The 12,543-nt window shown below is 46.1% G+C and overlaps 1 protein-coding gene across 3 annotated transcripts in view; it reads left to right on the top strand.

Annotated features, from left to right (window-relative positions):
• The window catches only part of NT5C2 (5'-nucleotidase, cytosolic II), a 60,576-nt gene that overhangs the window by 44,678 nt on the left and 3,355 nt on the right, over nucleotides 1-12,543 (top strand). For all 3 annotated transcript variants that reach the window (XM_069863827.1, XM_069863828.1, XM_069863829.1), the window contains exons 4-14: nucleotides 1,032-1,149; nucleotides 2,508-2,603; nucleotides 4,121-4,212; nucleotides 4,403-4,460; nucleotides 6,550-6,643; nucleotides 7,664-7,717; nucleotides 8,898-8,981; nucleotides 9,709-9,750; nucleotides 10,578-10,685; nucleotides 11,027-11,093; nucleotides 11,719-11,889. In XM_069863827.1, the coding sequence (XP_069719928.1) occupies nucleotides 1,032-1,149; nucleotides 2,508-2,603; nucleotides 4,121-4,212; nucleotides 4,403-4,460; nucleotides 6,550-6,643; nucleotides 7,664-7,717; nucleotides 8,898-8,981; nucleotides 9,709-9,750; nucleotides 10,578-10,685; nucleotides 11,027-11,093; nucleotides 11,719-11,889 (984 nt within the window). The remainder of the gene's footprint in view (nucleotides 1-1,031; nucleotides 1,150-2,507; nucleotides 2,604-4,120; nucleotides 4,213-4,402; nucleotides 4,461-6,549; nucleotides 6,644-7,663; nucleotides 7,718-8,897; nucleotides 8,982-9,708; nucleotides 9,751-10,577; nucleotides 10,686-11,026; nucleotides 11,094-11,718; nucleotides 11,890-12,543) is intronic.

Genomic DNA, 12,543 nt, shown 5'->3' with positions numbered 1-12,543 from the left:
ATCTAAATCTGAAATATTCAACTGTTTGAGGTAGTCGGGCCACTGAACCCATGCTAACATTCGTTTGACTTTGTTACATCTTAGGATCAATTTAAGACAAATGCAGCAAATGTAAACGCACAGTGAGAGAAACAGTAATTTCCATGTGTCATAGAAACACAGTGATTTAATTTTAAGTGTTAATTTAATGATCTGATTAAGCAGTAACATTTCCAGTCCATGGGAAGGTCATTTGCATGAAGAAGACAGGCCTGATGGTAGGAGTGATTTGGTTGACCAAGTCCATTTCATTTGCATTGAGCTAAGGTGTGGGTCACAGATGAGCAGCTCCTCTGAAATGTCAGAACAGAAAGTTTGCTTAGGAGAGTAGGGTTTTGATGCACAAGGGTAATAGCTAACAGATTTTTACAATACCATATGGTGTTATTAACAAACAAACTGTATGTTAATGTGACAGCTCTACCTTAGAGCTGACTTAGTCCGCAGCAAACATGTATTCCCCTGAGGAGAAATCTGGAAACAATACTAAGCTTTGGGATTGTATCCAGAGCAGTAACAGTAGCACAGTAACAATGAATTTCAGGCTTCCTAACCATGAATACATCTGTTCCCAAAATTAATTGCTTTCTTCACAAGCTTTGCAAAAACACAGCAAACCAAAACCCGATCTGAGCAGGTGGAACAGGGAACATTCACGGATCTGCCCAGCGGGAAGGCAGGGAGAGGAGCTGCAGTTAGAAATACATTTTTCTTACTGCAGAGGGCTGTGATAGACTGAGGGATATTTCATCTAGTGCGCTTCTCTGGTGAAACCTGAACTGCGTCTCTGCTCAGCTGCAGTCTTGGAGCGTGAACCAGTTCCACCGTGGCTCAGGGCTGGGAGACCCAAGGCAGCGAAGGGCAGGAGCGAAGGAGGGAGCGTGTGATGTGGAGGAGGGAGGAGGGCGAACGGGGACATTACTTTTTTTGCCTTCTTGTTTTACCCCCTAGCTGTTTTCAAATTTTCTAACTGAAATCTCATCTTGGTACAGTGTATAAATCCCCTGAATACGAATCTCTTGGATTTGACCTGACCGTAGAAAGATTAGTTTCCATTGGATACCCTCATGAGCTGCTCAATTTTGTGTATGATCCTGCATTCCCTACCAGGTAAATGACTAACAGATACTGACCCAGCCTGCTCGAGGCCTTGAATATTTGTTCTGTAAAGTTCATAGGTAACCCGTGAGGCCAGGTTTTCAGAGTTATGCCTGTGATCCTTGGGGAAGGGAGCAAACTGCTCCGCTACGTGGAGGGCCTTTGCACACGTAAATCCACGCCATCAAAGAGGGAGAGTGCAATAAAAGAGGCCTGCTGAAAACATGGTCCAAAAATAACCTCCAAAAGCAGTGACAGCAGAGACACAATTGGATTGGGAGTTAAATTGAAACTGAGAGGAGAAGGAGCCGTTGCTGTTCATGGGGCTGTCTTTAATGATTTTAATTAATAATGTCTTGGTGCGTAAGACATCCTCAAAGTTATGCTGACAGTAAGCAACAATAGAAGCGGGACCAATCCAGTTCATTTGTCTAGATGAATCAAATACCAAAAGCAAAGTTCATGGTGCAATGTTACTAAATTCTTAGATTTTGTCTTTTAAATTAAACAACATTGCTTGTTTTAAACCTGACTTTTGACCTAACTCTGTGCCTTTAAGTTGTTGCCACTTGTGCCTTTGCTGAATTTTGCTTTTTTGACTCCTTTGGAGCTTCTTTACAAAAGCTTGGGCCAGAGGGTCTATTGGCTTGGTGCTCCAGTTTTCAGCCTGGCAGCCTCCTTCCTGCCCTCCTCTCCTCTCCTCTCCTCTCCTCTCAGCATGTCCTGTGCTGAGTTTGGCACTGGGTGTGCCGGTGCCCATGCCCATAACAAGACAGTGGCCTTTCACAGACCTGTGATGAAGACTCCATTAAATCCACTGCCTTCATCCCAGGGAGGGGACAGAAGGGACGTCTCTGTGGGAAGACTGTTGTCTAGATGTGAGCTACTAGATAAGTGAGACAGAGTTTTGCTGGAGTTGGAACCAGGAATGTCCAAAGCATTTTATACAATAGTTACATGTCCCTTCTGCCTCTGTCTGTGACAGAGTGATGAAAAAGAGGAGAGAAACTCCTTTATCACACCTCGCTCTTCCTTGCAGCCCAGCAGGGCTCTCAGGGAACCACAAACACCCATTGTGGTCCCCTGTAGGTGGTAGCTAATCCTCTGCCAGGTTAAACGGTTCCATTTGCAAGTCTGCAGAGAGCAGATCAGCTGTGCCTTTCACCTGGAAACACAGGGCTGTCCTTGCTCACCTGCAGCCAGGTAAAAGGGACAGCAGGGACCCCACCTGCACAGTAACAGCAACTCTGTTCTGATGCCCCACGCCAAGTGAGCAAAGTGTTCTAGAGCTGAGTGGGAAAGAACTGCTATTAAAATGGTCACTGCTTAATATACTTGCTTCTTCAAATCTTGCATCACTTTCTTAACAGAGGCCTGGTCTTTGATACCCACTATGGAAACCTGTTGAAAGTCGATGCCTATGGGAACCTCCTAGTGTGTGCCCATGGCTTTAATTTCCTCAGAGGGTGAGTGCTGACTTTTAGCTGTTCTTTTTGACTTAATATGCTCTTTTGTGTCACTGAGGATCAGGGTACCCACTGCATAAGGAGTCACAGGGACTCCCCCAGCAGCAGATGTTGTATTGGTGTTCCTACAGCTCCAAGATTGACTCAGGATGCATTGAGGGTCCCAGACACGGCAACAGCCTCAAGTGTTTATAGTGGCAAGGTCTGTGCTGGCACAGGCATATCTGGAGTGTGCTGGGAATAGAAGAAAGAGTGTTGTGGAAGGGGTTGATGGGATAATCTAGGAGCTGTTCAGCTGTCCTGGCACAGCTTAACATCAGCAGTGTGTCAGTTAAGACAAAGCTGTTGTGTGGGGGCTGCTGGGAGCAGAGAGGACCTGTGCCCCATGAGACTGTTAACTCCACGGCCATTGCTAAGGAGTCGGATGGCCTGAGCTGGCTCGGGGAAAGAACAAGCTTGCTCTACCCCTTTGTGTTTCTGTCCTTTGAGGGTATCAGAAGCAAGGCATTGCCCATCATTTCATAGAATCATAGAATCACCAGGTTGGAAAAGACCCACCGGATCATCGAGTCCAACCATTCCCATCAATCACTAACCGATGTCCCTCAGTGCCTCGTCCACCAGTCCCTTAAACCCCTCCAGGGAAGGGGACTCAACCCCCTCCCTGGGCAGCCTCTGCCAGGGACCAATCACCCTTCCTGTGAAAAATTTTTTCCTGCAGCCTTCCCTGGCTGCTTGCATTTCTCTTGCCCAGAGAAGGTATTTTGGGAAGCAGAGGGGACTGTGGCACTATGTGTTTCATGTTGCCCAGCAAACCCCATTGTATCCCTGCCGTGAGGGTGTGTGGATGGAAAGTGAGCGCAGGCCAGCTGAGGGCCCACACAGTGACAAGCCTTGTCATTGCAGGTCTGTAAGTTCTTGCTTCAGGAAGCCAAAATTTAGAAGAAGTCCTTATTTATGCACTCAAATCCCTCTTTGAGTCAGATATCTTTAGAAGCTCTAGAAATGAAGGAAACTAGAATAATTAAATGACTTTAGTCATCACCACCCTGCTGATTAATTGCAGAGGACCCCAGGCAAGCCTCCCGCACGGCACAGCCTCACTCCCCTGCTGAAAGCTGCTCGAGGGAGTGTAAAGTAACACATGGAAAGTGGGGGAAAGTTTAAGATAAGCAAACAATGAAAGTGCAGATGATTTAAGGCATTCTCGTAGGCAGCAGCATGGGGTTTAAGGTCGAGCTGTGGACTCTCGACCACTCTGTTTCCCTGTGTGGGCTCTGCTAGGTTTGCTGATTCAGCGATGACGGCTTTGTGCCCAGCTCTGCCAGAACTAGCGTGATGAAGGAAACACTGGTGGATGCAGTTTTGCTCTTGCACCGCTAGTATGTGTGGGAAAGCTGGGTGGTGCTTAAAGAACAACAGACTTTAGTTAACAGACCCCACTACAACTATCTTTTGCAGGTCAGCACATTTTATCCTCGTTATTTTTTTTGTAATTTCATTCTTGTCTTCCGCAGGCCTGAAACACGGGATCAATATCCGAATAAATTTATCCAGAGGGATGACACAGATAGGTTTTACATTCTGAACACATTGTTCAATCTGCCAGGTGAGTCTAACGTGAGGCAACACAGACCTGTTTCTGTGCCTTTATAGCCAGTAAGGCTTTGTTAATGTCACACTCTAATTATCTGTTTAATTTTCTTTACATTAACAATTTTCTTTTGGGTGCAAGGCCTAGAGTTAGCTGGCTGTATGGTGTTGTCCTTGTTTTAAAATCTTGCTTTGTTTCTTTGCAGAGACCTACCTATTGGCTTGCCTAGTGGATTTCTTCACTAACTGTGACCGGTACACGAGGTACGTATTCCCTCCAGTTCGAGGTGCTCTGCAGGGCAGCTCTGAGTCACATCATCCCCCATCGTGTACTGAAATCAGGGATTGCCCTGACCCAGGTGTAGGACCTTGCATTTGGCCTTGTTGAACCTCATGAGGTTCTCACAGGACCTTCTCTCCAGCCGGTCCAGGTCCCTCTAGAGAACATCCCGTCTTTCCAGTGCGGCAACTGCACCACTCAGCTTGGTGTCATCTGCAAACTTGCTGAGGGTGCGCTCAATCTCGCTGTCGAGATCATTAATGAAGATATTAAACATCACCGGTCCCAGTACAGACCCCTGAGGGACACCACTTGTGACGGATCTCCATCTGGACTTTGAGCCATTGACCACTATTCTCTGAATACAACCATCCAACCAGCTTCTTATCCACTGTACCGTCCACCCATCAAATCCGTATCTCTCCAATTTAGAGAGAAGGATGTTGTGGGGGACCGTGTCAAAGCCTTTACAGAAGTCTAGGTTGATCACATCTGCTGGTTTTCCTGGGTCCACTGTTATGGTTACCCCATCATAGAAAGTCACTAGGTTGGTCATACAGGACTTGCCCCTGGTGAAGCCATGCTGGCTGCCGTTAATCACCTCAATGTCCTCCGTGTGCTTTAGCATGGCTTCTAGGAGGATCTGTTCCATGAACGTCCCAGGCACAGTGGAGAGGCTGACAGGTCGATAGTTCCCAGGGTTCTTTCCTGCCCTTTTTAAAAATGGACACAGTATTACCCTTCCACTCACCAGGGACTTCTCATAACTGCCATGACTTTTCATATATCATGGAGAGTGGCTTGGCAATCACATCAGCCAATTCCCTTGGGACTCTGGGATGCATCTCCTCAGGTCCCACAGACTTATATATGTTCAGGTTCCTCAGGTGGTCATGAACCTGATCCTCCTCTACGGTGGGGAGAACGTTTACCCCCCGGTCACCATCTTGCTGTCCTATGACCCAGGGAGGGTGAGGAAAACAGTTCTCAGTTCATGAGGGTTTCCTTTGCAGGTTATATCGCTATCACCACACTGGCTGACCCTGGTATTTGGGCCAGCTTGTAAGACCACACACTTATTACAGGGTGATTGCAGGCATCAGACAACTCATTTTGAACCTGTGCTCATCGGAGCCGTGTTCAAACTGGTAACTGAAGGGCTAAATTTCCTCAGCCAGTTATCACAAGACCCTCATGTCATGATTGAGGACTTTGTTCCCTTAAAGATGAAATGCTCAGGCACAGCGTGCTGTTTGTGCAGCATGAGTGTTCACCTAGCTTTCAAATAGGTTTAAGCATAAAAATAAGCTGCAGTTTGAACTGACAGATGTGAATGCTGCTGTGCTGCTGACTCATGTGATAGGTCGTCTTTGCATATTATGCGAGTGGAAGGCAAAGGTTTAATGGGATTTTATCTGAGAGTAGAGGAGCTGTTATGCCACCAATCCATCAGTGAAGTATCCTTTCACAGGAGTGATGATTGCTGTCATAATAAATACAGCTCTGTTTAATCATCCTTGATGTCTTCTGATGCAAACTCTCATATGTGTCTCCACAGTATCTTGTAGAGGAAATTTCTCACGTTAGCTCTACCTGTTCAACACAGAAGTAGTTGCTCCTCTTAGCAGCAAGTATTACATTTAGTTGATTACTATGGAACCCCCTTCTTTAGAGCTGGAAAGAATGAGAAGAAGCAGCACTCCGCCTACTTTCTCAGTGCCATTCATCTTTTGTAACGTGCTGCAGACTGCACAGTCCCAGTCTTTTTTCCTTCTTACAATACTGTGGGGGAGAAATAAGAGTTGCAGTCACAAAAAACTGTAGTACTACTGTGGAGGCACAGGCCTGTAGTTAGGAACTTACATCCTAAAATTGTAAACAAACATTTTTGAGTAATACACAGATTCTGTTAAACTCTGGTTGTAGCTTTCTTTCAAATCGGAGCATAGTAAAGTAGTAAATAAGAAAACATTATGGTAAGATGAAAACACCAGATAACATATTGAACTCTCCTTGACATCTTTCTTACCTGATGTGACTGGCTGCTACAGTCTCTCTTCTTTCTCCTCACAGCTGTGAAACGGGGTTCAAAGATGGAGACCTCTTCATGTCCTTCAGGAGTATGTTCCAGGATGTCAGAGATGCTGTTGACTGGGTTCATTACAAGGTGATTGCAGGAACTCCTTGGGACGCTGTAGTGGTAACTGAGTTAGAGGGACTGGTTTGTAACTCATCAGTTAAGATGACTTATTGCACTTTAGGGCAAGAGCCCTTCTTTGCCGCCTAGTGAGCAAATAATAAATTGCAGTTGTATGAGTAAGTCAAGATATCGACTCCCCTCCTAGTACTGGTACATAGCTATCTTGGCTTCCTATTCTTTTTTATTTTGTCCTGATTCCACTTCTGCACTGTATTTCACGGGGTTTAATTCATGGTGCCATTAGGGTGTTCGGACTTAGAGTCCACAACTTGTACATTCTCCTCATTATTAGAACAGCAGTTTACTGTAAGTGGTTTACATTGGCACTATCTCATGTTGTCTGAGAAGTACATTAAGCATTAAACAGAGAAATATATCAGCTCTTCTCTATTTTAAAGAGGAGAGGCAGTTCATCTTTTTCTCACGCTTGTGCACAAATTTAGAATGTAATTTTGTGAGCATTAACATCTTCTTAAAGACCTGATTTTCTTATTCTTCCTCAGTCAAGATGTCTGATGGGGTGGGATGGAGAAACATCACTGGATAATTCTGCTCACAGTTGTACTTGTGGTGGTCCCTTTAGCCATGCAGAAGTCAGGAAGCTATTTTTCTTCCCTGATGCAGTATTGTGTGATTCATGTTGGAGTTGACCTCTGAGTAAAACATTGTGGTCAGTGTTGGAGACAGGTCGTTGACTGTCTTGCTTGGTATGGCAAATCTATTTTTTGTTTGTTTCTATTGTATTCCCTTCTGAAAGGGTTAAAATGCTGTTGAAGTGGATTATTTACCATGGTGAGGGAATCGATGGATCACAGAGTTTGTGATGGTCCCTGCTACTCAAAGCCTCTCATCTCTAGAGTCACTGGTTCAGATTCGCCCTGGTTTGTACTTTCACAGCATTTTAAAGTGTGAAAGTTGGCATTACTTTGATGTCTCTTACATCATAAGTTTCCGTTACCTCACTGGGTTCTGTTGTTTCTATTTCAGGGATCGCTCAAGGAAAAGACCCTTGAGAATCTGGAGAAGTATGTGGTGAAAGATGTAAGTGTGATGTTACTTTACTTGTGCTACGTGACATTCTGTACTGAGTAAGCAGGCAAGAAATAAACGTGCTGATTTGCTTTACTAAATCACAAAACAGATAACGCAGTGTTTTCTATTGTAATAACCAAAGACAAAGTGGAAAGTTCGGACGCGGCCTTTATTCTGAGCCAGTGATCCACGTGATTTCGTATTCATGTGCACGTTTTTTACATAAAATATAAAAGCCAGAGGAAGTGTTATCATAGGACACAGGTGAATATGCTGGCAAGCCTCGCGTTGTTTCTTTTGGTGGCGAAAGCAGCCGTGTTCCCTGCCCACGTTTTCTCTGCCCAAGTGGACTCGTTTTAAAAAGCAATAGATGAGTGTCTTTTTAGACAAAAGTATTCCTTAGCTATCAAAAAAAAAAATGTTATACCTGCTTAACTATGAGGGAGTGAGGGAAAGTTCCTGAAAGGCTCACTGGTGTCCAGTCTCTTAAGAGCCCCAAAATGTGTTTTCAGCACATCTGACTGAGCAAGCTCCAGTAATTCCCTTACTTTTGCTGTCTTTGCAGCGTGCAAGGCTCCTCTGGACCACTTACGCTATAGTTATTCCTTAGTTTAGATGAGCTATGTGGTAGAGTATCACTTTAAAGCAGTTAACCTTGTTTCTAGTTACATGCCTGCAAAATTCTTAAGAAACCATTCTGTGAAGTAATCAGCTACTCTGGCAATGGATTGAGATTTATGATACAATAAAAATAGCCCCGGGAATAAATTCTCCCTAATTTGAGGCTGGAATTACAGTGTGCTCCAACTTGTGGCTTATGCGAGCTCAGATTTCACCTCCTTCTGGGCCTATTTCAGGAATGGATTGGAGCTGGAGAAGCTGCTCCAGTGAGCTTGGCATGGAGCAGATCAGTGGGAATGGCATAGGGTGCCTGGCACGGTGGCTGGCAGAAGCACTGCAGCCGTGCCGAACCCTTCCCCCTCACCCTCCTCTGGGATGTGCTTTGGAGGGGTGGTACATGGACAGACCAGCAGCTTTCCTGGCTCTGGCCACTGCTAAACAGCTGAGTTTGCTTGCTTGATGGTTTGATTTGCTTTGTTTTGTACGACGGGATCATAGTTGAGAGTGTGCTGCCCATGATGAATCTCTCTAACTTTTATGTGTGACTTGCATGTCCCTTGGCTTTCAGGGGAAGCTGCCACTGCTGCTCAGCCGCATGAATGAAGTTGGGAAGGTGTTTCTTGTCACAAACAGCGACTATAAATACACAGATGTAAGTGCTGCATGAATTGTTGTGTTGGTATAGAATGGAATAAGCAAACGCCAGCCACTTTGGGTTTTGGTAGGACATCTTCTGGAGGAGATTTAGGTGTTTTCTAAGCTGGTGGTTGTATGGTTTGGTGGGGAGTGCAGATTAGGTCAAGTCATGTTTTGTAGTCCTCATTCTGCTACTGACCTAGTATGGGCTCAGCTTCAGTCCCTCTGTGCCTCACTCAGTTCCTCAGCAATTAAAAGGCTGAAAGAGAAAGCCATACTCATTTTAGATTTCAGCATTCTTTAAAATGAAGAACTTCCCTTTCAAGTGAGATAGTCTGAGTATAAACAGGTCACCAAAGCCAGGGTCCTGCAGAGGTCTAAGGGCCAGAAACGGCTGTCAGCTGTACTGTAGGAGAAAACATGGTTCCTTTAACTCCAGGGAGGTGTGATGTTTCAAAACTGGCAATAATCCAAAATTTATATGCCATTTTAAAGCATTGCAAGATATATACGTTATAAGATATGTACTCGAGGTGGTGTTCTTTGATTATAAAAATTACTGGTTTAATTCCTGTTGCTATAAATTCCATCCATTCATTTTAACTGCCAATCTTACGGTCGTTTTCATGTAAATCCTGAAAATAAAATACTGTAACCTGAAAATATAAAAGCAGAAAAGTATGTTCTATAAAATAAATAAATGTATGTTTAAAAAAGTGTCTTACTCTTTTTCTGTCTTTCAGAAAATTATGACTTACTTGTTTGACTTTCCACATGGACCAAAGGTATGTGATTCCTAGGCTGCAGTTCCAATAGAAACTGATGTGCCTAATTATCTGTGTAACTGGAAAGCATTTTAATCCTACTTCATCGGCTGCATGGGATTAGTTGCTTTAATCTGGTTAAAATACACTCGCTGTTTTGTGTCCTATTGGAATGGGATCAAAGCAAATACAATGTAACAAAGAGAAAAGAGGCATCATCTAGTCTTAAACAATAATCTGTGTTAATGATAACATTATTTTAGTGGTTACATGTTTTTACTGTTGCATTTTGCAGCCAGGTTTCTTAGAAAACTTGCATGATGTTGTTAAAATATACCTTGATGGAAAAGAAAGAGTTGTATAAAACAGCAGAAAGATTTATGGGTGGTTGTGCTTTGACTGGGGTAACTCCAAAAGCTTGAATCATGCTTTTTCTGGTTTTCTGAGGTCAAAATTCAGCCCTGCAACTTTTGGAGTGAGTCTTATGAGGTGAATTTGTACTGCTTTCTCAGTCTCCCAGTGGGAGGCTATCTCATGCCCTCGAAGTTGTGTTTTCACACTGTCCTCCAAAGGCAGAAGGCAGCCAAGGGAGAAGTTTTCAGAATGTGGAAAATGGCCACAACTGATAGCTCAAAAAACTTCTTGCTGTGGTCTTGATCTCAGAAAAAGCAGAAGCATGCAGCCGGAAGGGCTGATGAATGCCAGTGTCTTTTGGGCAGGGCTGTGATTCAAAGTCGTACTCTGTGCTATAGAATCCAGGCATTTTCCCACTCTTGGCACAAGTACCACTGTTTGACCTCCGTGTTGTGTCGTGCCTGATTCAGTGGTTTCTGGTTTTGCCTTTGCAGCCTGGGAGCGCCCATCGGCCGTGGCAGTCCTACTTCGACCTGATCCTAGTGGATGCTCGAAAACCCCTGTTCTTTGGGGAAGGCACCGTGTTGCGGCAGGTGGACACGGTGAGTGGCATATGGAGGGTACCTCTGTGGGTGGAAGAGCTCGTGCACCTCCTGTGTGGCATCTCTTAGTGGCAACAGTAAACACTGTATTTAGACAGGACCTGGCCTGGAGATGGTGGGCTGGCTTCTCCTCTTAGTGATTCCTGAGCAGCCCCATCACTGGGGCACTGCCGAGCTTGAGGATTTGCTGGCTTCCCTAATGTATCACAGGTGGCAATAGGAAAAGAATGTGGAAAGCCACCTCTAGCCTGCCTGGGAGTGAGAGAGACATGAATAGCAATAGGACAGAAAAGATCCAGACCGTCTGCTGTTCTGTACTAACGCAGCGTCTCCTTCCTTAGGTGACTGGGAAGCTGAAGATTGGTACCTACACTGGCCCACTGCAGCATGGCATTGTGTACTCAGGAGGTAAGGCAAGAAGCTTTCTTGTCCAGTGGAGCGGCTCTAACGTGCCCTCGTGGCTAGCTGTGTGAGGACTTGTTCCAGGCACAGAGCAAGGTTGTGTTTCCCAAAGCATATTGTACTATGCCCTCTGCACACTGCACCAGTAGCTCCTCATCATCATTGCTGCCCGATGCTGGGACGAATGGACTCATTCCTCCTCAAACACCCTTTTTTCCTTGCCAGGGCGAGTCTGGGAAATGCCGCTGCAAGGCTTGTGGTGGAAGGGGAGCTGCAGATGTTGCAATGCAGCGTTCCCAGCTGTCCTTCTGGTGCTTCCACCAGTGTGACCTCACTTGGAGGGTCCCCTGAGCCAGGGAGGGGCAGTGGGAGGATATGCAGTGCTGTCTGTGATGCCTGGGGCTCATCTGCGGGGTCCGCATGGCCCCTCTGCTGCTGCCGTTCATTTGGGAGTACGCATGGGCAAAGTGTGAACTCCCAGGGGGTGGGCAGTGCCCCATGCTGCCAGGGCCAAGCACTGGGAATTTCTGGGAGGAAAATGCACCTGCTCTGTCCCTAACCCTGGCCCTCTGCAATGAGCCACATGTTTCCTTTTGGTTCCCCATTTTAAGCCATGCCATTCTTCTCTCAGGCTCTTCGGACACAGTGTGTGACCTGCTGGGGGCCAAAGGGAAGGACATCTTGTACATTGGAGACCATATCTTTGGAGACATCCTCAAGTCCAAGAAGCGCCAGGGCTGGAGGACCTTCCTGGTGATCCCTGAGCTGGCGCAGGAGCTGCACGTCTGGACAGACAAAAGCGGTCAGCAGCCGGGCAAGCCCCAGGCCAGGCTTTGCTCTTGCTTGCCTCACGCAGTAACCTTGTGGTTGCCAGGGTGTAGGGGTCTAGGGAGGGATCGTCCTGGATTGTTGCTTCTCCTTTTGGCCCTTTTCTCTGCGTGTGGTGTTGGTGGCAGGAGCTGGGGCAGCTCCCACACCTTTCCCAGGCTCTTTCCCAGGCTGCTTGAGCATGATCAACTGAGCACTGACTTGGCGGGGAGGGAGAGGGAGAAGCTGCAGCTGGATGGGGTTGAGCTGTTCCTCATCTGTAACTTTGCCCCCAAAACTCCCCTCCCTCTGCCCGTATGGAGCTGTGGCTTCTTTGGTAAAAGGTATCTGACAAGTTACCTTCCCTGGAGGTGTTTAAGGGACGGGTGGACGAGGTGCTGAGGGACATGGTTTAGTGACTGATGGGAATGGTTGGACTCGATGATCTGGTGGGTCTCTTCCAACCTGGTGATTCTATGATTCTAAGTCAGCTGGGTTTTTCTCTCAGTAATGCATGAGCCATGGCTGCTTTCCCATCTGCAGGGCGTCCCTGCTTACCAGCCCCTTCCTTCTCCTTCCTGCTGCTCCCTCTGCTGCCAAAGTGTGTTTCCCATCCTCCAGTGCTTCTGTTTTTCTCCCAGGTTTGCTC

This window comes from Phaenicophaeus curvirostris, chromosome 9 (genome assembly GCF_032191515.1).
Source record: "Phaenicophaeus curvirostris isolate KB17595 chromosome 9, BPBGC_Pcur_1.0, whole genome shotgun sequence".
NCBI lineage: Eukaryota > Metazoa > Chordata > Aves > Cuculiformes > Cuculidae > Phaenicophaeus > Phaenicophaeus curvirostris.
Note: the sequence above shows the minus strand (reverse complement) of the source record. Positions and strands in the feature narration are given on the sequence as shown.